Here is a 26,728-nt window from a genome sequence, read left to right as displayed (position 1 = left end):
CCTCTGTCTGCCTGTTTGAGGCTTTTAGTATTTTGTTTGATGTACTAGTACCACCTATCTGCTAATCTGTCTACCTGTTACTGACTATTCATTCTTTTATTTTTATTTACTACATACTTAATAAATACACTCAGCTGAAACCAAAAGCACAACTACTTAGATCACTCTCTGTACCAAACAGAAACCTGCCCCCACCCTGGCAAATAATGTACTCACCTCAGTGAGCTCCTTAGCATTGAACTGGAGACTATGTAATTAAATGTTGAGCAACAAAGACAGGTTCTGATTTGATAGTGTTCCTGGAAAATGGGAAATCCTGCTGAAAAACACCCTGGATAAAATGTTCTTTCCCATTGGAAAGACTGTGAATTGGAAAACAAAACTGCAATGGAGTACATAAATGCTCCGATCAATTTGTTTAGAGTGGTTTGTTTGCAAGACTAGTGACTTTTTCAGATGCAAATGCATAGGGACTTGATGTGTCAAATTAACTGAAATTCACTGGCACTGAGAAGCTTTTTAAACTTGTGTAAGCCACCTTGAGGGCTTATAGAAAGTGAGATTTGATTACCCCTTCTTGCTCCTTTGTAAAGCTTAATTTTTTTTTTTTTTTTTTTTTTTTTTTTTTTTTTTTTTTTTTGGTTTTTTCGAGACAGGGTTTCTCTGTGTAGCTTTGCGCCTTTCCTGGAGCTCACTTGGTAGCCCAGGCTGGCCTCGAACTCACAAAGATCCGCCTGCCTCTGCCTCCCGAGTGCTGGGATTAAAGGCGTGCGCCACCACGCCCGGCGTAAAGCTTAATTTTTAAAACTAGAAACAGCAATAGTACCTGAAAGTCCATTCCAACATTTGCCTTGAAGGTTTTTTATAAGTTTCATTATGATAAATTTTTCATAATGATTCCATTACCAAAGAAACCCCTATGTCCCCAGTATTAAAAATTATTTGTTTAAAAATTTTATAGACCTGCGCATAAAGAATATATTCCATAAAGTAAATGATAATTACTTTGTGTGTACTTTAATACAGTGAGTGGGATTTTAGTATATCTATGCCTTTATTTCATCTATATTTCTCATTTTTGTTTTTGTGTTATTGTTGTTGTCTTCCTTATTTACATTTCTTATAAAGAACTGCACAAGATTACCATATGTACTTGAAAAAGAGTTGCTAGATTCCATGCTGTTTTAGTTACTTTTTTTAAATGGGTAATCAAGGGCTGGATAAGTAAGTAGATTTACTAATTCTCACTGTAATTTCTTTGTGATATATCCACAAGTTAAGGCAGTAATGGTTAGATAGGTTACAATCACAATAACTAAGCTGTAGTGGTATTAAGTGAATGTTCTAAGAAGTTTTGGGTGTTAAAGTAAATATATGAGAATGAGTTTCACTTTCTCAACTCAGTTGGGCTTCTTTTTAAAAAAATAATACTGCACATTCCTCTACCAGTACAAAGAAAATAAACATATTACTTGTGGCAATCAAATAAAGACATAACTGATAGTATTTGCAAGGATAAAACTGAATTCCCTGTCATTGGTTGTAAATGAAATATTAATTACCAGAAAAAATAAATTACTACAGTGAACATCAGTAAATAAGATCTTTACAATTTGAATTTCCAAAGTTTTGCCTACCATATTTTGTATAGAGAACATATGGATGGGTTTATTTAGTACACATAATAAATTTTGCCGAGATTTTTTTCAATACAATGAATTTTCATTAAAATGGCCTCACTTATTGTCTCTCTGATAGCAAAAGCATCTCACTTCTCATTTTTACTTACTTAAAACAAAAGAAATGTGAACAGTTGTGTTATTTACTACTGCTGAGCAAGTGTTATAAAAATTAACTATACAATTTTAAATAGAGTTTGTATGTATTTCTCAATGCTAAGAAAAGTTGAAGTCTCAGAATTTCCCAAAGCTTCTCTTAAGAAATAATATGAAATGAGCTGGCATATGTTGTGAGAATGCCTCATTTATTATCTATATTTAGGTCCTGATTGACAACTATTCTATATTAATTTTAGAAAATGTCTTTGTCTCTCCCATTGCTAGATGTTTCTCTCTCTTTATCCTGGTAAAATATAGGAAAACAATAGTCTCATAACTGCTTCTTATTCTACTGAGAGCTTGAAGCAATTCCAGCTTCACCTTCTTAAACTAACAGAAAGAAATAGAAGATATTTCAGTTTGCAGAAGGCAACCATTTAGACTATTTTTGGCAAGGGCAGCTGCTCTGCAGAAATCACATTCTAATAAAATAATGAAATGCATGTGGTGTGAGAGGAGCATTTTTTTTAAGAGATTGGACTCTGCAATACTGTATTTTAAAGAGAAACAATTGGCTTCTTTGAAGAATATGACTCATATTCTAGGCATTCATATGTTGTCAGGGATATTGAATTAGAGAATTAACTTCAAGTTCCTTGTTGAAATATGTAGCATGAAGCAAACAGTAACTGAATGAACTGTTTAAAAATTGCATTGCTTTAGAGAGCTGTGTTTGCAGACATTCATCTAAGACTTCACCTAAATACTATGAAGATTTTACTGAGAAAAGACAGAAGGGGCATTTTTTTTTTTAATTTGGTTAACATATACCCTGGAAAGGCTGTGTTCTCTAAAGCCCCAATCTAATGTGTCTTTCATATTTCATTCAGTTATATTATTACAATACTTTATTTCTTTTCACTGACAAAGGTAGTAACCCTTCTTTTGTTCTTTCCTAGAATGTCTTTATTCATAATATCACAGTCTACAGATCTTAAATACCACCCAGATTTTTTGATTCTCTGATCATAAGGCTGAAAATTATCATGGAATAGCAATATTTTTTCTTTAAAAATTACTCATAACTCTTCCCTATTCTATTGATCTAAGCTAAGCATTAGAAATGAGAATAGTTTATTCCACAATATTTAGGATATGAGGGAAAATTATTAAAGCTGGACCAGAGCCTATGTATCTGAGATATCCAAATTCTTCCAACACTTCATCAACACATGCGCACCAACACAACTGGTAAAGAATTTGAGAAACTAGTCATTGTGAATTATGAAGATTTGATTCCCAACTAGAAAAATATAAATTAAATAATCTTCTTTTCAAGAATGTCTGTGGATGATATGCCCCCCAAAACACACACACACACACACACACACACACACACACACAGACACACACACACAAATGCAAACACATACACACACACCACACCACAGACTGCCAGGTTTCCTTAACTTGGTTGTTTCTAAGGTGTGTGTGTGTGTGTGTGTGTGTGTGCGCGCGTGCGTGTGTGCGCGTGCGCGCGTTTTCAGAATCTACCAGTTAGTTGCCTTTACGTAGGATGAAAAGATGAGTACACATGGAATTCGTTTGGCAGAAAGTATATGTAAGTGACCATACAGGATTTTTCTCCTCAAGTATGTCAGGATATGTCTCTAGCAAACCAAATTATCCTAAAGTCATGAGCAAAAATGCATACAATTAGCCAGAAAAGATCTTGACTCCGCTTCAGTTTCCATATATACATATATATACATATACATATATATATATATATATATATATATATCTTCACTTTTAATCTCTATAGCTGCAAAGAGGACTGGTTGTGAAACAAGTCTGAATTTGCTTTGTAACTTAGTTTGATTAATTGAACTCTTCCATCATTATATTTGATTTCTGAAATGCATTATTCTAGTATAATATTCTGTCTTCATGTATCACATAGTTTAGGTTTTGTCCTCAATTTTTATTTTTAGTGCAAGCTTGGATTTCACTAACTATTTAGCCACCCAACGCAGTTAATGATCAGAATATTTTAGGTCTAACCTTATAATAATCATAAGCTTAAAGTAAAAGAGGGTCAGTAGACAGAAGTTTGTAAGTCTAAACAAGGAATAGATGTCAAGTAAAGAAGGTAAGACCCATTTTCCTACTCATTAGTACTTCTCTTCTTCATACAAGACACAGTTTCACACTCAAAATGTGTATATATGTGTGTAAATATGCATCTCTGTGTGTATGTATGTATTCTCACATGTTATGCCATGTATTTTATCTGCTGCTGGAAAATAAAGTATTAGATACATTCAGTAGAAAGTAAATGAACAAATTACAGTCAATATATACTTTCTCTTTTCCTGTGTCTACTGAACAGTGAAAGCAAATGTGAATAATGTTTGCAACAAAGGGAAGCAGGGGATACAGAAGAATTAAGCCCGAGTGTGTGACTGCAGAATAGAAGAAATACTTTTGTGTAGTTGCATTCATTTGTTACCCATTCCTCCATTTTTTTCTAACCAATGTGCTGGAAATGATTGTTTTTTCACAACTGGAGACCACAAATCTTGGCATGTGGTCTAGACTGCAGAAGTAAATGTGAGTATTGAAGCTGTTCATCCATTAGGAGATGTGTTTTCTTCTGTTTAGTCAATCCTTGTCTTCTCACTTTGGTAAGAGGGCAAGGTTTAAGGCCAGTAATAAAAAGTTATGTTCATGTGTGCTCATGTGCCTGCATGTCTGGCTGCCTGTCAATATATCATCACTCCACAGACATAAAGTTAAAGGTCATATATTAAAATGTCAGGAACATGATAATGTTCCCAGCCAGTGGGTTGCTCTCTTTTCCTTTTGAAAGCCAGTATATGTCCTCTTAACTAAATTTCCACAGCTCCTTTAAAGGAAGTCTTAGTAAGCGACCATTGCACCAGCCTTCTCATCTCGTCATATAGCCTCATGTTTCCAGGATACCCAGGATTCCATTTTCATACCTCTCAAAGCCTGGGAATCTCCATTCTAAAGGAAAACGTTATCTCTCCCAGAGAAATGTGAGAAACCATGAATCCAGGAAGTTTCTGTAATAATAATGATTGAATAGTTTGAGATTTTGCGATCCCAGGACACTGTCTTTTAAGCACAAAATAAAAATTAGTGCTAGCTCATAGTAATACACTGAGAATAATCCTTAGAAGTGAACCGGGCTTTGTTATTTGTGTACCCATGTTACTCAAGTGACGATTTTAGTTCATTTTAGTTCTTTGGTCATTTTCATTCAACTAAATTTGCTAACACTCAGATCCCCAAATTATTTTTTTTCAACTGTGGGAAATTTAGTATGGTCCCACTTTTGTGGCAATATTTCACCTGGTCTGTGGGGTTTTCTTTAGAAAAAAGCAAATTTTCTCCCTACTTGAAATAAATTTTGATCATAAATTGCTATCTGTTCATCTGAAAATTTTACAAGGGGCAGTCACATTGGGAAGGAAAGAGTCTCATAGCATCCTTGAATACTGGTAGACAACTTAAGTCAAATAAAGCAGCAGAGACATGTAGAAAATGATGCTTTGATTAAAGAGTACTATAGTAATATCTTTCTTAGAAAATAAGGAATCTATTACCTTCAAGTTTCTCATATTTGAGCCAGACTACAAATGAGCTATGTCCAGGTACAGAAAAACCAACAATATTTTATTTATAATCTTATTTTAAGCTTTTTGAACTACAAATTCTGGTTCTAGAGGTTTTTTTTTTTTTTTTAAAGTCATGGGTTTTATAGATGCTTATATGTAAATTAATCTGTTGTTTGCTTACTTTTTTTTTTCTTTCTCCACAGAATGTCCTCCTCATAAATACAGAACAGGTCATTACATGAAAAATATAAGATCTTGCATTTTTCCTCATTCTTTCTTAAAAATCTATTTCTAATATTGCATTCCCCATTGGACTACTTCAGAAGGGCATGAAGGAAAAAGAAAAAAAATGAAAAAAATTAGAGAGAGAAAGAGACAAAATAGACTGGATCTCACCACTAGAATTCACCATAAAAATTTCAAAGTGTAACAGAATTCTTACAAAATTTCCTAGACCAGTTCTTTAGGGAATTGAGATCTATGAAAAATATGGCAATCGGGGAAGGGAGGGAGGAGGTGTGGGAAAGTAGTAAGTGCAGCAAAAACAGGTTCTGAGGAATACACATAATTTTGTCTGCTTTAGATCACAATAGAATTTTTAATAAATAAATTTCTTTTCTTTTTTGTTTTTTTTGTAAAGACACTTTTTTGAAACAGTAGATTTAGCCCAGTCATTTGTGTCATTTTTTAATAAACTGTCTTTTTGATTGTTTGTTTTCTGTAACTGTAAATGTTTTATATTTGAGTCTCTTGTACATTGTCTTTAGAGTTCATTCGGATCAATAACGGTTCATGCACTGAACTGTGTATTGAATTTATTGTGTTTACTGTTGTCGTGTGGTTGAAGGGAGATTTGTAAGAGTTATAGTGGTTTAGGTGCTCATGCTCAATGGCAGGCATGGGCAGGTGGCTTTCCATGGGTGTGTCCCCAGTGAGCTCATCATCCACGTTAATGATTTCAACAGTCCTTGTTGGAGCATGGTGATTTTGCCGATGGTGCTGTTTCCTCATCTTGTAGAAAATGACCAGCATCACAGCAGCCATGAGCGTGATGGCCACAAAACACCCAATAATGATTTTGGTTGTCTTCATGACCTCATCAATTCCTGGGATTCCACTGTTGATGTCAGTTACTGGGATGGTGAATGTTTTCTCCGTCGACCTTGTGCTCTGTGGCGTAAGAGATGTAGTTACATTGGTGGTCTCCCAATCGATCACTGGAGTGGGGCCCACATTGTTATCTGTGGTTCGTGCCTCATCCTGAGAAGGTTCCATAGTCTCTACTGTTACAGTCGAGAAGTAGGAGAAAGGAGTAGTGGTTGCCGCAGTAACATTCAGGGTGGCAGAAGCAGTAGTGTTGCCAACAGAATTACTCACCATACATGTGTACATGCCTGTGTCTTGCACAGTTACGTTTGTGAAATTTAATGTGCCATCGCTGAGCACAGCTATCCGCACTTTGTATGCCCCATGGGTCATGACTGTTCCATTTGGAGTAATCCAAGACACAGAAGTCAGGGATGTAGATGCCCGACATTTCAGCTCAGCAGCCATGCCTTCAGTGACATTGAGGTCTGCAGGGGGCTCCACAATCACCGGAGCATAGCATGTGAAGTAATTCTGGTCCAGCTCTCCGATATACCTCCCTTTCAGATTGGGGGGAGTGTTACACCTGGCACAACAAGCTGTGTTCGAGGGGGCCATGTCTCTTATCCACCAGCTGAGCCACAGGATATCACAGTTACAGTTCCATGGGTTGTGATGAAGGTGTATCCTCTCTAGATGATGCAAGGGCGTGAAAAGGTCATGAGGCAGTAATGTTAGATTGTTGTGTGCCAGGTTGATCTCCACTAGTGACTGGAGGTTATCAAAGGCATTGCGTTCAATCACTTGAATCTGAGACTGTATCATCCACAGTTTTTGAAGGTGCATCAACCCCTGAAAAGAGCCAGGCCTGATTGCAGACAAATGGTTCCCAGAAAGATCTAGCTCGTCCAGTTTGATGAGCGGCGTGAGGTTAGGGATTTCGCGGAGGTTGCACATGGCAAGGTTCAAATACCTCAAGTTGGACAGACCTTCAAAGGCACCTTCTGAGATGTATGAAAGCCTTTTCAATTCCCCTAAGTCTAGGCGGCGCAAAGAAGGGATTCTGTTAAAAGCATAGGAAGGGATGCTTTCAATGGGGTTGTTGCGTAACCAGAGCTCCTTCAGTTTAGACAAATACACAAAAGCTCCATTCGGGATGGTAGTAAGACGATTGTCAAAGAGTTCCAGAGTGTTGAGGTTCGCCAGACCATTGAAGGCCCCAATTTCAATGGTTCGAATATGATTCCTGCTCAACTGGAGGATTTCCAAGTGCCTTAAGTGCTTGAAGCTGTTCACTTTGATGATCTGGATTTGGTTCTCATGGAGGTTCAGAAGCCTTGTGTTGGTGGAGATGCCATCAGGAACCTCACGAAGGTTTTTTCGAACACAAATCACCTTGCTGAACTGGTTGCTGCAGGAGCACACCGAAGGGCAGGTTTGAGCTCGAACCAGACCAGCCACAACAAGAAGTTGAAGAGCCAACAGCACCACAAGCAGGGGGTCAAATAGGGCCCTGTTAAACCTAGGACCTATCATTATCTGCTGTGGATGTAAGGTCATCTTGTTCAACATTCATAATTTATCTGGTGTTGGTCCTTCTGGAGTTCAAACAGTCTGAAAAACAAAGGAAACAAAAAAGTATTACTTCTTCAAATATCTTCCCAGAGTACTACTCTCAACATAGTAAGGAGCTAAAAACATTATTGGTAAAATTAACATTAAATTTAATTAATTGCATTCCTCATCTTTATATTTCCAGTGCTAAGCAAGACGTCTGGCTTAGAAACAGCAAAAGTAGAAACAATGATAATAATAACAATGTTTAATATTTACCCAGTTGCACAATGTGGCAGGTAATTGTTTAAGTTCTTTATCTACATTAACTTTCAATTAATTAATTAATTAATAGCCTTTGTGGTAAACAAATTTAATAGTTCTTGGTGTGTTACATTGCTGATATTCACAGAGAAGTATTTCTGTAGTCCAAATTTGCAGTCATTCACCATTTGCATGCAATCAGATATTTAATCACGGAGAAATGGAACATTGAGACGGAAGACCCCAATGAAGTGCTTAACAGCTGCCAACTGTGCAGAAGCCAGATTCATGAAGGTGTATGTAATGAGCTCCATCCTTTCCTTCAGTGTCCATCTCAGATGAGAAATGTACAGAATATAAGATTCAGGCGCTATATCCAGCCAACAAATCTAAATAATTTTCCCATGCAAAATTACTAAGAGCGGGCACATCTATGAAATCCTTCTTCTGTAGCAGGTACTATGTGCTACAGAATTCAAAAATAAAGTTATCCAGGAAAGACTAAATTCTGGTGTCTAATGAAAAGGTAAATTGTGTGAGGCCTTGTTAAAAATTATTAAGAATTTTTAGTTGGTGACAATTGACCCTTAACCAAGAACAGAAACGCCTAACTGTTTTTTAGTTTACAACTGTACATGGTACATGCCCATGTTGATCAATCCCTAGTATCTTCTCCAATGTTTAAAACACTCCTCTGACATAGGCATTATGTTCTCAACTTTAAAGAATAAGAATCACAGGAGAAGAAACACGCAAGAAGTCATATTGTTAAAGTATGAAACCAGGACTCAGAGATCATCAGATTGGTCCACAACAGAAACATCTTGTGAACATGCTAGTGAAGAAAAAAGGTTAGTGTTTCACAATTAATTTATTTAAACATCTTCCCCTGGGAGCAATCTCAGCTATAAGTGATGACAACTTAATTTATGCTTTCATGAGGATGGACTAACAGATATATAGATACACACATACACACACACACACACACACACACACACACATATATGTGAATATGAGCTTTCATCGAGATTCACATATGTAACTTGGTGTAATGGAATCTGCTGATGTCTGCAGTGGAAGGGTCAATTACTAATTTAATTACATAAGTGCCAAGTTTGATTTACAGAAAAATAGGTGTAACTTTTTTTGTTGTTTCTATGAATCTTTCAGAAAGAAAGAAGTAGGGAGGTTAGAAGTTCACAACATTCTAATGAAAAGTGGACAAGATTAGTTTGTATTAGTTATAACACTGGGCAAGTTACTCATACATTCTATGGCCCAGTGTCTTCTCTTCACTGGTAAAATAGAAATGGCACCATCACTCACTCCTCAAGGTTGTGAGTATAAAAGCTAATGCAGTTAAAGGACTTAAAATATACCTACCATGTTGTGAAAAATGAGTTAATGTTAAACATTTTTATTATTATCAATGTTTCTACTTTTGGAGTTTCTCAGCCAGACATCTTGCTCATTACTAGAAATATAAAGACAAGGAATGGAATCCTTGTCCCTGGGGGAATATAAATTTAAATGGTAAAATAACAAGGGAATTGATATGAATAATAATCTATGTTCATCACTATGAGACAAAATATTGGCGCCAGGCTCCAATGCCAGAATAGCCCAGCACTGGCAAATGGGTAGGGGAGAGGGCACAAAATCAGGAGAGAAGGAAAGGAGGATGTAGATTTGGGAAGAACTGGGAAAAGGAGAGTAAATATGATGAAAATAAGATGATATATGAAATTCTCAAAGTACTAATACAAATAAACATTTTAAATCCTGTTTATTTATATTTTCATTAGAAAGTATTGTAACTTGCAGCAATCTTGACTATGGGCAGTTTTACATGCAAATTCATTTTCTACAATATGGATTTAATTAAAGTCATTAAAAATAAAAGATTTTATTTCAAAGTCATTTATTAATGAACCAATTCATGTTTTTTATAAGGTTGGCATCTCAATGCCCTTTCCCACTCTCCTTTTTTCCATTTTAGATACCAGGACCCTCCTTACAAAATCCTGGGGACTGGAGCAGTATAGGTTAGTTGTAAAAACATAGTTGTAAAGACAATAAGTCCTTCTTCTGTCACTTGCCACATTTTGCATACAATAGATCTCAATAGAGAATGGATTTCATACCAATTTGCAAATCTCTGTGTCGTTAAAACTGGAAGGCTTATTTCAACTTTTTATTTGTATATTCATTGAAAGGTAGCACTGCTATTCACTCCAAAGTTCTTTGATACGACTGTCACATAATACAAGTTATTGCCTATGGTAGGTAATATAGAATATTCCCGTAATGCATCTTAAAAATTAAGTGGTAAAGACACTCTGTTTATTCCTTCAACACATCCTTACAATCTTCATATAAAAGAAAACATGCGATAATTGTCTAGCTTTTTTGTTTAACACAATGAATATCATATTCATTTATTTTCCAGAAAACACTGTGATTTTCCTCTTTTTCAATGGCTGTTTAAATATCTCCTAATTGATGTTATCATAAGGAATAGCTGACATGATCATGAATACACATGAAAACATGGGCATATGAATACAGTTGTTACTTCCAGGTGATGTGAGTCTCTTTTTCCTCTTTACCAAGGCTGAGTTGTAGCTTCTATTTCTGGCTCCCTTCAAGGTTATTGTATTATTGCAATTTATGAAGTTTTTGATGAATCAGTCATAAGTAATGATTTATGAATTATACTTGGTTCAAAGCTAATTTTTAACCTATAGCAAATAATTCTAGTACATTGAACTGAATCAAATAAACTATTATCAACAAAAGATTTTCTACTTTAAAATCTAAATTATGTTATTTTGCATCAAAAGCCAAACTTCAACATCTTTTATAAAATCATTTTATCATGTCAAAAGGAAATCAATTTAAGCTATGCATTATCCATTACATTCCATCTCACATTTACTTACAAATGGATTTGTGTGGGTTTTGAATTAAACTACAATGCTTTTAGCTATGTTCTGAAGGATTTCTTGACTTTGTCAATAGGCCTTTCTTCCCACCTATGAATTCCATGCACTGATAACCTAGTGCATTTGGAAAAGTGGACTGAGGGGGAATGCTTTGTTTAGCACAGTCTTTTTGCTAGGTTGATACAGGCTGAGCATAGACATTAGAATTAGTATAGAAAGTGGAGGTAGATAGATGAAGTAAGTAAATCCAAAATGCCTGACTATCCACATATACACTTAATTATTCTTAATAAACATGAAGCACCAAAACTCTTGATCTTAAATGAATCTTAATAATGATAATCTCAAATACACCCTCTGCATCTTTGCACCCCCCCTCTCTCTCTCTCTCTCTCTCTCTCTCTCTCTCTCTCACACACACACACACACACACGGAGAGAAAAAGAGACTCTATATTACAGGACTTATTCATTTTTCTTTGTGTTTCAAATTATATTTTTTATTGATTGAGAATTTCATAAAATGTATTTTTTCATATTAACTCCCCCTTCCCTACCTGAAGCCCCACATGTTATAGTTATTTTTGTCAATTTGACTACATCTGGAATTTATGGAACCACAAATGGTTGGGTACACCTGTGATGGATTTTTATTTCTTAATTAAATCATTTGAATTGGGCAAGACCACTTCTACTTCAGATTTTTTCGGTGAAAAGATATACCTTTAATCAAGATTTTTGAGTTGGGAAGATTCATGTTTAATCTGGTCCACCTCTTCTGCTGACAGCGTATATAAAAGACATGGAAGAAGGAAGTTTTCTTTCTTTGCCTGCTTATTCTTATGCTCTCTAGCAAGTCTATTCCTTCACTGGCTTTAGGAACAAATTCTTCTGGATTCTGACATATACTGGACTAGCTAAGACATCTAGTCTTCTGGATGGAACATCCTGGATTTGTGGACCTTCCTTTGGTAGATGGCCAATTATTGGACTAGCTGGACTACATCCTATAAGCTATTTTAATAAATCTTCTTTCTGCACACACACACACACACACACACACACACACACACACACACACACACACACACACAGAGAGAGAGAGAGAGAGAGAGAGAGAGAGAGAGAATATATATATGTATATTATGTATGTATATATGTATGTATAATTTCTGTTCCTCTAGAAAACCTAACTAATATACAGTCTAAATTTTTGACTTCTTTTTTTAACTCATACTTCAAATTTTACTTCCCAAATTTTCTGGAGTATGGGAACTCCAAAGAACATGATCAAACAAACAGGAGTCACACCTTTAAAGAAAACTGACTCTTTGTCTCATTGCAGTAATTAATTACTCATAAATCCTCAGCAAGGATTGAGACTTCTTCTGCATCTCTCCAATCCATGTTGAAATTTTGTCTGACATGAACTTATATAGGCCTTTTACATGTTCTTACAACCACTGTGAGTTCATCCATGTAACTGTTCTATCGTGTCAGGGAACCCCAGTTTCATGGTATACATGAACACAAACAGGGAAACCCTGTTTCCAACACTTCAAACTTTTACAATCTTCTGACCCTCTTTCATGATGAGCTCTGAACCTTGGAAAGATGTGAGTGAGATGTAGATGTCTCATTTAGGGCTGAGCACTCCATATTCTCGTATTCTCTAAACATTCAACTGATATGGATTGCTAATTTCTGTGTACTAAGAGAAGTTTCCCTGATCCAGCACAAAACTGAACTCCAAGTGGGTTAAGAAACTTAACATAAACTCTATGACTTGAGACTGATAGAAGTTAAAAATGATGATTATGATTGAATTTTTAAGCATGTAAAAGGATTTTCTCTGTAGGATCTTGGTAGTTCAGTGATTAAGACCAATAGTTGCCCAGTGGGATGTGATGGCTCTACTTCATTGTCAACTTGACAACACCTCAAATTAACTAAAATGCAAGTCAAGTGGCAAGGTATACCTATGTGGGATTTTTCTTAATTAAATCATTCGAAGTTGGAAAACTCACCTTTAATATGGACAATACCTTGTACTGGCATACTATATAAAAGAATTGGAATAAAAAGGCATTTGACTTTTGCCTGCTTGCCCTCTCTTAAAAGTCCATTCCTTAATTGGCATTCTTCAGAATTCTGAAATATGCTGAAGTCTATCTGGGACATCCAACCTCATGGAGTGGATAACTGCTGTTTCTTGGACTTTCTGTTGGTATATAGCCATTGTTGGACTAGCTGGGTTATGGCCTTTAAGAAATTCTAATAATCCCCTTTTTTGTATATATAGATTCATTGTTTAAGTTCTATTCCACTAGAGAAACCTGAATACTACGTAAGATACCACAAGAAACTAAAATACTTCTATACAGCAAAAGACACTACCATTTGAGTGAAGAGGTATCCTACACCATGGGAAAAATATTTACCAATTATACTTCTAAAAGAATATTGGTATCGAGAATGTACAAGCTATTTAGAAAACTGAACAAAGAAAAAAAATCCAATTAGAAACTGGGAAAAGAGTTCTCAAAAGATGAAATGAAAATTACTGATAGATGTATATTTAAAATGTTCAACATATTTATCCTTCAAGGAAATGAAAATCAACACTACTTTCAGACTTCATCTTACCCAATCAAAATAGATAAAATATTTTTTTGAAGTTAGCGTATACTGGCATGACTATGGAAAAATGGAAATGCATATTCACTACTTATAGGAGTGCAAATTTGTATAGACACTGTAGAAATTAGTGTGGATGTTCACCAAAAGATAGAAATAGATCTTCCACATGGCTTAGCTATACCCAGAGGTATAGCTTGGGCATATACCCAAAATAATCTATATCTTCTTATTGAGATACTTGTTCCTTCATGTTCATTGTTACAGTAGCTGCAATAACTATGAAATGGAAACAATTTATATTCCCATCAACTGATGAATGGTAATAGAAACGTGTTACATTTATAAAATTGCAATATTATTCAGTTGCTAAAATTATGAAATTAACTGTTAGTGGATGTATCTGCAAATAGTTATCTTATAGAGATAGCCTAGACTCAGAAAGAAAAATGTTGCATGTTTTTTTCACGTTTGGGTGCCAACTTTGAATCTTTAGGTATGTATATTTCATTTGGAATACTCATTTATATCAAGAAACTATTAAGGGGTCACAGATAGGATATGTTCAAGAGAGAGGAGATAGAATGAAAGGATATAATAGAGAAATAGGAATAATAGAATAGGAATGAATAAATAGAGTGGAGATGGTAGGGTAGGGTATAGTGTGATAATATGTAGCTAGCATTATAGTCTCTTGAAGAAGTTGTATGGAAACCTTTAAATATTTTAAAGTTAAATATATTTGCTATTTAACAGGCTTACAATGTCCCTACTAGACAATAGAGACTGACAAATCAAAACTCTAGGACCAGGAATGGGTAATTTATTTTAGATTTATTTGCCGACAGAGTCCCATTGATCACCAAACATTATAGGCTACTGTCATTTCTTAGTTCTGTCCTGAAACTTAATGATAAAAGGTACTGCTTAATATATCTCATAATTAAGTTATAAAATATGGTGAAATACAGTCGGTACTGAACTAGAAACTTCATTCTGACTAGATAGCTCTCACTTTTGGAAGGTATTATGATGCTACCAATGGAGAAAAGCAATCACCAATCTCAATCACCTATGAATGCCATTAGCTACAATAACAACCACCCCAACAAGATATGCCCAGTGGTGAAATAGTGGCACAAATGTTATGGGAATAACCAACCTCCACAAGAAAGAACTGATATATGGTACTGTTGTTATGGCCAGAAATCTGTGGCTAGATAGTTCACAGGTTAGGGCAGAAACTACTTGGATTATTTGACTAAATGGACAGGTTATTGAACCAACACCTAATGACTTATCAGTGTACTTACCTAGTAGTTTATCTCTCAATACTCATTCACTGTCTTTATAGCAGCTAATTCCTGTTCTGAGACTGTCTTATCAGAGTAAATGTTTTCATTGGGTCTTTTAGGATATTCCAGTAATCCATTCTTTTTGGTGGTTGCTTGGTAGGTTGGTTGAGACCATCTCATGTAGACCAGGCTGATTTAAAATTCTCTATTCCTTAACTACCTCAGTTACCTAGGATTTCTGATCCTCTTACCTTGACTACTCTAATCCTGACACTGCAAGGGAGCACCATCATGCCAGGCTTATGATATACTGGTGAAAGAACCCTGGGCTTCCTGTATGCTAGGGAAACACTTTACTGAATGTTATCCCTAGCTTAGATGCATTAACTTTATCCTGGAATGCTTCCACAGAGATCTGTACTCTAAGATCAATAACATCTCTCACAGCACCTTGTTATGTTCATCCCCTTACATTGTTATGTCTTAGTGCCAATCAAGTTCCCACTGAAAAATCATCAAGTCTAATTTTTCCAGTTTGAATAAAGTGTGAAAAGATCTTTATCACTGTACTAATTTACATTGTCAAATGGTTTTGAGGGGCTTTTCTCCTTTATCATAGTAAGGAATGAACTCAGATGTTTTAATAGTTTGAGATAGAATTATTTTAAGAGTATTTTTGTCATATAAAAATCATTATTTTTTATATTGTAATTGAACATCTGCTAAAATCCATTATACCTACATGTTTTCTACACAGCATTCTACTTTTTCACTCTTTTTGAGGATAACTAAATTCTTTAGAATCCATCACCCAAGAAGAATGATCCTATATTTATAGGCAAACTTTTCTGAAAATGGCCACACAGTAAATATTTTAGTCACTGAAATCTGCCCTTGTAGCAGTCATGGACTGCATATCAACCAGTGGTTTGAACTGTGCTCCAGTCAAGCTATTTATGAGCACAGATTTTTCATGTAATTGTCACAACTTTCAAAATATAATCCCTTTTACCTCAACCCAAACAGCTAAGAATTCAAAAATATTTCTAATTTTCAGGGCACATAGGAGAGACATTTCAGGCTAGCACATAGGGTGTAAACTGTTAGCTTCTTACCTAAGTAAGAATTGGCAGAATGACTTCTGTTGTTAAAAGCTGGTTAATACTGGACATAGGATAAAAGTTACCCAGTAGATACAAGGAACTGTCAGCTTAGTAGACCATGAAATATTTTCTTCTCAAAAATAACAAAATGGGGGAATAAACCTGGACATATAATGCTATATTCCATTTCTGGAATACTCTGAGAAGAAAAGACACCTAGAGTTGCAACCATCTTACGTCAAAGGGAAGCCAGCCCAGAGTTGAAGCTTATACACCAAAAAAAGAAAAACAAAACAAAACAGAAAAATGCAAAGAACTTACTAGTTAGATGTTGTTATAAGCAACTGAATTAATTTACATAGCAATGGTTCTTCCTGTGGACATTTTTTAAAATCCTATCAAACCATTGATACTTGACTGTGTAGTGGTTTTTTGAGCCCCATCTTCAGGTTATGTGCAATTAAATCTATTCTGATATATCCCCCCTCTCTTCTACTCCTACTCTCTCTCTTGAATTCATACCTTGGGATAATACCAAAGAAAAGACAAAGGAAGTTGAAAAATACAAATTTATGATAACATTATACATCTTGAATCTTCCTCAGAAAATTAACCAGTTACCCTGAATTGATTGCAAGAGAAATATTTAAGTTTATTCCCACCATGACAAAAAGATTTTCTCCTGAAAAATCATTTCTCCAATTTCTCTTTGCATTTAAAGAGTGCTAGAAGAGAAAAAAAGTACAAATTAAATCACACTATTACCAAAGGAAGCTCACCTTTTCAAATCAATTTGTTTTATCAGTATTTCCTAATATCATTCTTCTCTCTCCCTCTATTTTTAAATCCAGCCTTGTAGGAATGTTGAGCTTTCCCTCTAAGTCCATGTGCAGAAGTACACAGACCTGCAGAATTTCAAGGATCTTTTTATACATAAGTATGCCCCAGGCTGACCCTCTGTGTAAATGTAATGAAAACACTACAGTATTTAAATGGCTGCAACCCAGGGACTTGACCTGTCAAGTCAACAGACAGCTGCTTAGTTAAGCACAGTGTCTTTGCAAATGTTTCCAAAATGATGTTTAGATTTGAGAAAGTGTGTTTTAGAAGAAAGAATCTGTCTCCACACTTGTGTTTTTAAGGAGGCTTGTCTTATAACTTTAGAATGTAAGTCTAGTGCTTAGAAGTGACATTAGAATATGATTAAATGAGTAAAAATGTGGTAAAAAGAGAATGCTGTTATTAAACCAATGAAAATCCATGTGATAGCAACTGACATAGTGCTATGATTCAGAGAATCAAATAAAGATTATTAAGAACAAACAAAATCTCTAAATCGGCCAGTCCTTCTGGGATTTTTATCTTGTTACAGCTGCAATATAGACTATCAATTCACATCTAGAACATCAAATTGTGTACATATGCATTTGTGCATTATTGCAATTTTATGTAGGAAATATTTGAATGTTGCAAGTCATAGTCAAAAGCTGATGTAGGCATGACTAATCTTATAATTTTCAGAAGAGGATTAGAGATTTAATTGAGTCCTTAAGGAAATAGATGTTACTACTGGGGCAGTGTAGTAGTGGAGGAGGTAAAAATGAGATTACTCAGAACAGGGAGAATAAAAGTTAAGAAAGCTGACAGTGAAAGCAGAGGACTCCTATTGAGAAGAGGTAAATTTAAAAGGGTAGCTTGGTGCATTGAGGTTGTAAGCACACCTGACAAACTTGTTCATATTGGCTTCAATAAATATATTTAAAAAAAAAAAACCCTTGAGACTTTTAAGTGTGGTGGAAGATTATGAGAACATTGCTTTAGAAGGCTTCTGCCTTTGTAGTGAAATGAAATAGAAGGGAGAAGACTAGTTAATGAAAAAATTAAGTGACCTCAATAATCTGTACACCACACATTACTTTAAAATTGTGTGGGGCTGGGCTTCAGTTTGCTTGCCTGACTACTGAGTTATAAAGTTTCAAATTAACTCTCACTAGTAAAAATCTCAAAGAACATGAAATATGAATTCCACGAAAGGAGTACTGTGTGATGATAGAAATCATCATCCTGAAGTTGTGGACAAATCGTTTCTGCTGTTCACATGTACATGGGAACTGTGTAAAAGAGGAAGTAAGCCCTCATTTACTTTCTGTTCTTTTGCAACTTGGGAAAGTATTAAAGTACATGAAGAAGAATTTCTAGTTTCTCTCAGCAGGAGTCAGTGTTAGAAAAGCCAGATTTGGAGTGAAATGACTTCTGTTGGAGGGTTAGTTTCCTGTTACTTATTCAATCTTTATTAAAAGAGCCTTCTGCAAGCTACATTTTTGCTAAGGAGTTATGATAAACCCCAGTAAGTATACACTGTGAGAACTGCAGGAATTAAGCAGCTCAGCATACACAGAAACCTGCGTCTGTCCCTCTATCAATGCTGGTTCCACAAACCAAGTTGTTCAAGGCAAAAAAAAGTGCGTTTCCTTTGCTGTGCTTTTGTCTGCATTCACAAACAGCCTGGCCCTGTTTTCCCAGGAGTGCTCCTAAATATAACCTAGTATTTCTTTTCTTTTGTTTTATTATTAAGAAATTTTCTATTCATTTTACATACCAACCACAATTTCCCCTCTCCTCCCTCCTCCTGCCTCCCAGCCTTCCCCCTCAACCTACCCGCCATTCCTACCTCCTCCAAAATAAGGTCTCCCATGGGGAGTCAGCAGAGCCTGGTACCTTCAGTTGAGGTAGGTCCAAGACCCTCCTCCTTGCACCAAGGCTGTGAAAAATGTCCCACCATGGCATTGGGCTCCAAAAAGCCCGCTCATGCACCAGGGACGTATCCGGATCCCAAGGCCTCGGGGACCCCTAAACAGTTCATACTAGACAACTGTCTTGCCTATCCAGAGGGCCTAGTCCAGTACCACGGGGGCTCCACAGCTATTGGTCCACAGTTCGCGTGTTTCCACTAGTTTGACTGGCCATCTCAGTATGTTTTCCCATCATGGTCTAGATATCCCTTGTTCATAGAATCCCTCCTGTCTCTCACCAGTTGGACTCCTGGAGCTCGGCCTGGTGCCCGGCTGTGGATCTCTGCGTCTGCTTCCATCAGTCACTGGATGAAGGCTTTATGATGACAGTTAAGGAATCACCCATCTGATCACAGGTGTAGGCCAGTTCAGGCACTCTCTCATCTATTGCTAGTAGTCTAAGGTGGGGTCATCCTTATGGATTCCTGGGAACTTGCCTAGCATTCTTCTTCTCCCTATTCTCATGATGTCTTTATCATTTATATTTCTTTCTTGCTCTCCCACTCTGTCCCTGTTCCAGCTTGAACCTCTTGTTCCCCTATATTTTCATCCCCCATCCCTTGCCCTCCATTAGCCCTCCTGACCAGCCCCAATGTATTTCTTTTCTTATCTGTGCCATTTTCATTTCTAACTTGGACCCCCTGAAATATTTTATCGGGTTCTCCCAAAAGGAGAACAATTGTCCTGTCATATCTAACTATTCATGCAACACGTTTAGTGCAATTTAAAGATATAAATATGTTTCTGTCATTCTACAGTTGAACTTCTTATCTTGGTTCCACATTCTTGGAATGCAATGCAAACTGAATTGGCTTCTAAATTGTGTTCCTAGAACCTTCTGGTTTATCTGACTCCTCTTTATTTCTTCAATTTCATTGACTGCTCTTAATTTCTCCTATTGTTCAACTTGATATGCCTTGGTAGTAGGGTTCCCTCTGCTCACAATATGAAATCTTTGTCTTGTGTGTTGATAGTGTCATCTAGAATTTTACCCACACAGAAAGCCATTGTAGGTTACTACACCTCGTCACTCAACCATAAAAACATTAACATAATTCACTTCCATGACTGTATCACTATTAGCTATGTTCGTGTATACACAAGTGTTTCTCTTACTGCCTGGCACACCTTGGTCAAAGGTTCATTTTCAGAGTAGAGACATGGCCACTTAACTCAGCAACATTTCCCTGAAATTATACTGGTCAAATATATTTGGTAAAGCATGTATGCAGGAAGGAATGAGTCAGCTGACACAGGAGGGTGGAGACACTTAAGCCTGTAAACCCATTGTTCCCAGGAGACCTCTGTGATAGGGAACTTCCTGTGACAAATCCTTACCAGATAGTAGAGTCCCATTCCTACAGAGGGGAATTCCTTTACTGTGTTGATGTTTGCCTGGTGTGCAGTTACTTTCATAAGAGCCTTCATACACAGCGAACTGAAGACCGTTTCACTGTCTCCTTGTTCTTTCTTGCCAGCTTTGTAGGTAGCGAAAGCAGATATTTTCCTTTTTATTTGTTATTGTCCTAGCAGCCCTGTTTGATGTTTGACCAAACAATGCCCTCTGCTGTTTGTGCCTAAAATAACATGGCTGCATCAAAAGTTCCCACTTACAGGAAGCAGGCTGTTTCCATGGCTTGCTTCAGAAGACAGCTGCCTACACTTCAGAACTGGAAAGTGATGCTCATTGCACTGGGTCCAGCCATTGTTCTTTTCTTTCCTTTTAAACCTTTTCTTTAAGCAGAGGATAAGAAATCATATAGCCAACTAGTCAAGGCTTCTGCAAATGCCCTTTAAAGGGCATGGCCTCTTAATCATCCACATAATGTGCTTCATGGACCCATTAGGACCATTTTTCTTAAAATACATGAAAGAAAATGGTGTCTTTGAGCTACTATCACAATCCAAAGCAGCACATTAGAATAGATGAACAGGCTAAGAAGGCAGTCATAGTTCCACTTTTTTTCTTAGCAAGAAAAAGTCAGACTCATCTCAATCTCAAAACACGCCTACAATCAGTCACCTCTTGGCAAAGCAAAATACAAAATTGATTTGCTTTTGGTGTCCTTGTTTGCTTACTTTCTTATGATGCAAGGAGAATAAACATGCCTGGCATGAGGCTGCTGGCTGTGTGAGAATCTTTTTGATTATATCCACTTTTTGAGATTGATTATTTATGAAAATATGAAATATAAATGACTGAGTTGTTTCTCAAATTATAGGGAAGGATTTGAGATGTTCAGGACGATGTTTGTATTTTTACAACTATTTGTTTAGCAAAATGCTTAGCCAAAGTGGAGAGGGGGACCTGAGAGCATCAAATTCCAAGTTCTTCTCCATATTTTATTCTTTCTGATTAGGCAGGCAAAACACTCCATCTCTCAGAAACAAGTTTGCTTGGTATGATGTGAGCAATTTCCTTTGTGCTCATACTATAACATCTGGGGTCTCAAGACCCTGCTCTTTTTATTCTCTTTTTCTTCAGGTTCACAGGACACCAAATCATTAACACATGTTTCTCCTTATTTCTACAACTATTATTTTCTTTTTATATTTTCACATAGTAATTGTTCACAGTAATGTTTTTTTTTGCTTAAAGTAACTTAAATTAACATCAAAGAGGAACTAGGTAACCAGTGTACAGATAAATCTATCTGAGAAGTACTTCCTTAGTCTTTTACTGCACGTACCCACTAGATGCCAGTATCAACCCCAGTAGTGAAAACTACAATGTCTCCCAATACTTGCAGACAGCTTCTCATGGTGTGTGTGTGTGGGGGGGGGGGGACCTGATAACCAATGGCTTGGTGTAGCATGTGAGGTACTTACTCAATGCTGCTGTATCATATTATTGTCTCAGACTTGTCTGTTAGGAATACAACACAGTGGTTCAGTGTTTCAGTGTTTAGTGTTTCAGTCTAAACATGCCATCCTACTTTGCCTTTTCAGTTCTTTTTTCTTCTTTTGACCTTGGATTCCTCACTCTGATTATTCCATTAAATTATGCCCAACCAGAACCAATTTACAATAACTATTTCTATTCCCTCAACAGTCTCACTAACCCATCCTTCCCTAAATTGTTAGTAAAGCCAAGATTAAACTTATTAAATCTATTTATGAATGTCAATGTTTGTCCAGGTGTTCATCCTATTTATTCACAAGCGTCTTAAAGAATAGAACTGGGTTCTATCTAAGCAGTAAATATTTGAATTATTGAGTATGTATCATACTTTAACTCTTGGTTATGTTCCATGTTGATAGAGTGGTTTATAATAATTGATTAATAAAAGTTATTAATAAAAACTCATGTGAATCAAAAAAGCTCAAGATATTGACTTTACCAGTTAAAATGGTAAAGAATACACAGAATGATTATTTCTTGCCACTCCTTCAAGAGAGACAAAAACATAAATAAAGACTATGAAAAAATTAAGTAGTAAATGAACATTTAATAGGTGGTTGAAAACTATGGACCCCAGATCCACCAAAGGCCAAGCCCAAGCCAGCAAAGAGAACTCCAAGACACCCATCAGCACACCATCACAACTCAGTGCTCTCTGAGCCTACCCCCAAAAGCTACTTCTCCTTGTCACTATATCCAGGACTACTTTCCTGGCAGAGACCCCTGCTCTACCAGAGGTCATGCTGTACCCCAGAACTCCAGGTAAGCTGGTTGACCACAGACTGCTCCCACTTTCTTAGTGCTTGCCCAGCCCACCCCCAACTGGCCTTTCCCTCCTTGTCACCATATCCCAGCCCTCAACTCCAGTGGAGTCACCACACTGGACTCAAGGTCAGCCCAGCCATGAGTTCTGCAAATAGCCTGCCCTGCCACAGAATTGTCCCACTTAGTGCCTACCCTACTACCCCATCACCATAGTTTGACCCATAATTCCAGCTGAGGATACTCAGCCAGAACAGAGGCCATGTAGGCAGCCAGAAATCTAGTCTACAACTCGTTTAGAGACTTCCAACTCAACATAGGCCACTCTACCAAAAAGACCAGAGAGGGAACAGAAAGCAAGGTGGGGGGAAAAGCAAAGCAAAACAAAACAAAACAAAACAAATCTAATAAAGACAAACTCAGATATGAACATCTGCATGTATAATTATTCCAAACCCAGATGCCTAGATGGCAGCATAAAAACACTATCAATAAGAACGAAGTCAATATGTCACCAACAGAGCCCTGCTGTCCTACTACAGCAATACCTGAACATTCCCACAGACCTGAAGCACAGGAAAACAACCATAAAAACAACTTTATGAAAATGATAAGAACCTTAAAGAGGAAATTTATAAATCCCTGACAGAAATCAAGAAAAAGACAATAAAAAATTGGAATTGATCAATAAATCCCTTAAAGAATGTCATGAGAGCCAAGAAAAAACAAACAGCTGGATGAAACAATAAAATTGTTCAAGACCTAGAAAATGGAGTGGAAGTAATAAAGAAAACACGAACAGTGAAATCTGGAAATGGAAAATCTAGGTAAGCACGCAGGAACTACAAATGCAAGCATTGTCATCAGGATACAAGAGATGGAAGAGAGAATCTCAGGAGTTGAAGAACAATAGAAGAAATAGATACACTGGTCAAAGAAAATATTAAATCTAAAAATTTTCTGATATAAAACTTTAAAAAATCTCAGACACTATGAAAAGACCAAGCCTAAGAATAATAGGAATAGAAGGAGAAGAATCCCAGCTCAAAGGCCCAAAAATATTTTTAATAAAATCATAGAAAAATTTCCTCACCTTTGGAAGGGCATGCCTATAAATGTTCTAGAAGCTTACAGAACACCATATATATTGGAACAGAAAAGAAAGTCCAATCACCCCGCAATAATCAAAACACTAAACACACAGACCAGAGAAAATATTAAGAGCTTCAAGAGAAAAAGGCTAAGTAACATATAAAGATATACCTATTAGAATTATACCCAGCTTCTCAATGTAGACTGTAAAAGCCAGAACAGCCTGAACAGACTTTAAAAGGTCACAGATGGCAGTCCAGACTACTATACTCAGCAAAAATTTCAGTTACTATAAATAGAGAAAACAAGCTATTCCATGATAAATTCAAATTTAAGCAATATTTATCTACAAATCCAGCCCTACAGAAGGTACTTGCAGGAAAACTCCAACCCAAGGAGGTAAACTACACCCATGAAAATGCAAGAAGTGAATAATCTCAAACCAACAAAACCAAAACAAGGGAAGTGCACATACACACACACACACACACACACACACACACACACACACACACTACCATGACAACCATCTACAACAAAATAACAGGAATTAACAATTATTGGTCATCAATATCTCTCAATATCAATGGGCTCAATCCTCAAATAAAAAGATGCAGACTAATAGAATGGATGTGACAACAAAACCCATCCTTCTGCTGCATACAAGAAATAAACCTCAAAAGCAAAGATAGACATTGCCTCAGAGCAAAGGTTTAAAAAGATTTTCCAATGAAAATCCTAATAAACAAGCTGATGTAGCCATTCTAATATCTCACAAAACAGACTTCAATTCAAAATTGATCAAAAGACACAGGGAAGGATATTTCATACTTATCAAAGGAAAAATCTACCAAGATCACATTTCAATTCTTATCATTTATGCTCCAAACACAAAGACACCCAGATTTGTAAAAGGAACACTAAGTACAGCTTAAATCACATATTGACCCTCACATACTAATAGTGGGAGACTTCAATACTCCACTTAGGTCATCCAGACAAAAACTCAACAGAGAAATACTGGATCTAAGAGAGGTTGTAATGGACTTAACAGTTATTTATAGAGCATTTCAACCAAAACCAAAAGAATATACCTTTTTCTTTTCTGTCAGGCAACTTCCTCCAAAATTAAACACATTCTCAGACACAAAGAAAAACTCAACATCTGGATATAACAACATTGAAATAATTTCATGCACCCTATCAGATTACAATGGATTAAAAGTGGATTTCAACAACAGAAAGCATACAAAATCATGAAAACTGAACAATTCTCTGTCGAATAAATGCTGGGTCAAGGAAGAAATAAGAATGAAATTAGAGACTTCCTATAAATCCAATGAAAACAAATTTGCAACATACCCAAACATATGGGACACAGTGAAAGCAATGCTAAGAAGAAGGTTCATAGCACTAAAGTTTACACAAAGAAATTGGAGAGATCTCATAACAGCAACTTAACAGCACACCTGAAAGCTCTAGAACAAAAAGAAGCAAGTTCAACCAAGAGGAGTAGAAGACAGGAAATAATCCAAGTGAGGGCTGGAATCAATAAAATAGAAACAAAGAGAATAGTATAAAGAACCAATAAAAGAAACAGATGATTTTTTGAAAAATTAACAGGATGGGAAAACCTCTTATCCAAGCAAACTAAAAGATGGAGAAAAAAATATCCAAATTAACTAAATCAGAAATGAAAGGGGACAAAACAACAGACACTGAGGAAATCCTGACAATCATTAGGTCATACTTTACAAACCTGTACTCCACAACATTTGAAAATTTAAAGGGAATGGATAATTTTCCCTCTATATAAAATATCTATATAAAATACATATAAAAAATCAAGATCAGATAACCAATTTAAGCAAACATATAACCCTTAAGGAAATAGAACCAGTCATAAAAATTCCACCACCTAAAACAACAATAACAACAATGAAAAAGCCCATGGTTGGTTTTAGTACAGAATTCTACCAGACCTTCAAAGAAGAGCTAATGTCATTACTCCACAAAACAGAAACAGAAGTAACTTTTCTAAATTCATTTTATGAGGTTATAGTCATCTTGATATCCAAACTGCACCAAGATTCAACAAAGAAAGAAAATCACAGACCAATTTCCCTCATTGCATTTGCATCATAGATGCAAAAATACTCAATAAAATTCTTACAAACTGCATCTAAAAACACATCGAGACCATCCATCACGATCAAGTAGACGTCATCCCAGAGATGCAGAGATGGTTCAATATACAAAAATCAGTCAATGCAATCTACTATATAAACAAATTGAAAGAAAAACTGAACACATGAACATCTCATTAGATGATGAAAAAGCCTTTGCAAATTCTAACATTTCTTTTTTTTTTCATTTTTTAAATTTATTTATTAAATTTAATTTTACATATCAGCCACGGATTCCCTTGTTTTCCCCCCTCCCCCCCACCCCTCACCTCCACCTTCCCCCCAGCCCACCCCCTATTCCCATCTCCTCCAGGGCAGAGACTCCCCCGAGGATTGAGTTCAACCGGGTAGATTCAGTCCAGGCAGGTCCAGTCCCCTCCTCCCAGGCAGAGCCAAGTGTCGCTGTATAAGCCCCAGATTCCAAACTGCCAGTTCATGCACTGAGTATAGGACCCAGTCCCACTGTCTGGATGCCTCCCAAGCAGATCAAGCTAATCAACTGTCTTATTTATCCAGAGGGCCTGATCCAGTTGGGGGCTCCTCAGCTATTGGTTCATAGTTCATGTGTTTCCTATTTGTATATTTGTCCCTGTGCTTTTTCCAACCTTGGTCTCAACAATTCTCGCTCATACAAACCCTCCTCTTTCTCACCAATTGGACTCCTGGAGCTTCACCTGGGGCCTGAC

The 26,728-nt window shown here is 36.4% G+C and overlaps 1 protein-coding gene across 9 annotated transcripts in view; it reads right to left on the bottom strand.

The window, feature by feature from the left end:
• Positions 1 to 5,460: 5,460 nt before the first annotated feature.
• Lrrc4c (leucine rich repeat containing 4C) overlaps positions 5,461 to 26,728 on the bottom strand; it is a 1,301,043-nt gene continuing 1,279,775 nt past the window's right edge. For 3 of the 9 annotated variants that reach the window (XM_076570130.1, XM_042275788.2, XM_076570131.1), the window contains one exon: positions 6,010 to 8,122. In XM_076570130.1, coding sequence (XP_076426245.1) covers positions 6,158 to 8,080 — 1,923 coding nt within the window. In that variant the 5' untranslated portion in view covers positions 8,081 to 8,122 and the 3' untranslated portion in view covers positions 6,010 to 6,157. Of the gene's footprint in view, positions 8,123 to 26,728 lie in introns of all 9 variants that reach the window. The other 6 variants (XM_042275787.2, XM_042275789.2, XM_006985100.4 and 3 more) reach the window with 5 other exon arrangements.

Source organism: Peromyscus maniculatus, chromosome 4 (assembly GCF_049852395.1).
Source record: "Peromyscus maniculatus bairdii isolate BWxNUB_F1_BW_parent chromosome 4, HU_Pman_BW_mat_3.1, whole genome shotgun sequence".
NCBI lineage: Eukaryota > Metazoa > Chordata > Mammalia > Rodentia > Cricetidae > Peromyscus > Peromyscus maniculatus.
This window is presented reverse-complemented; position numbering and strand designations above follow the sequence as displayed.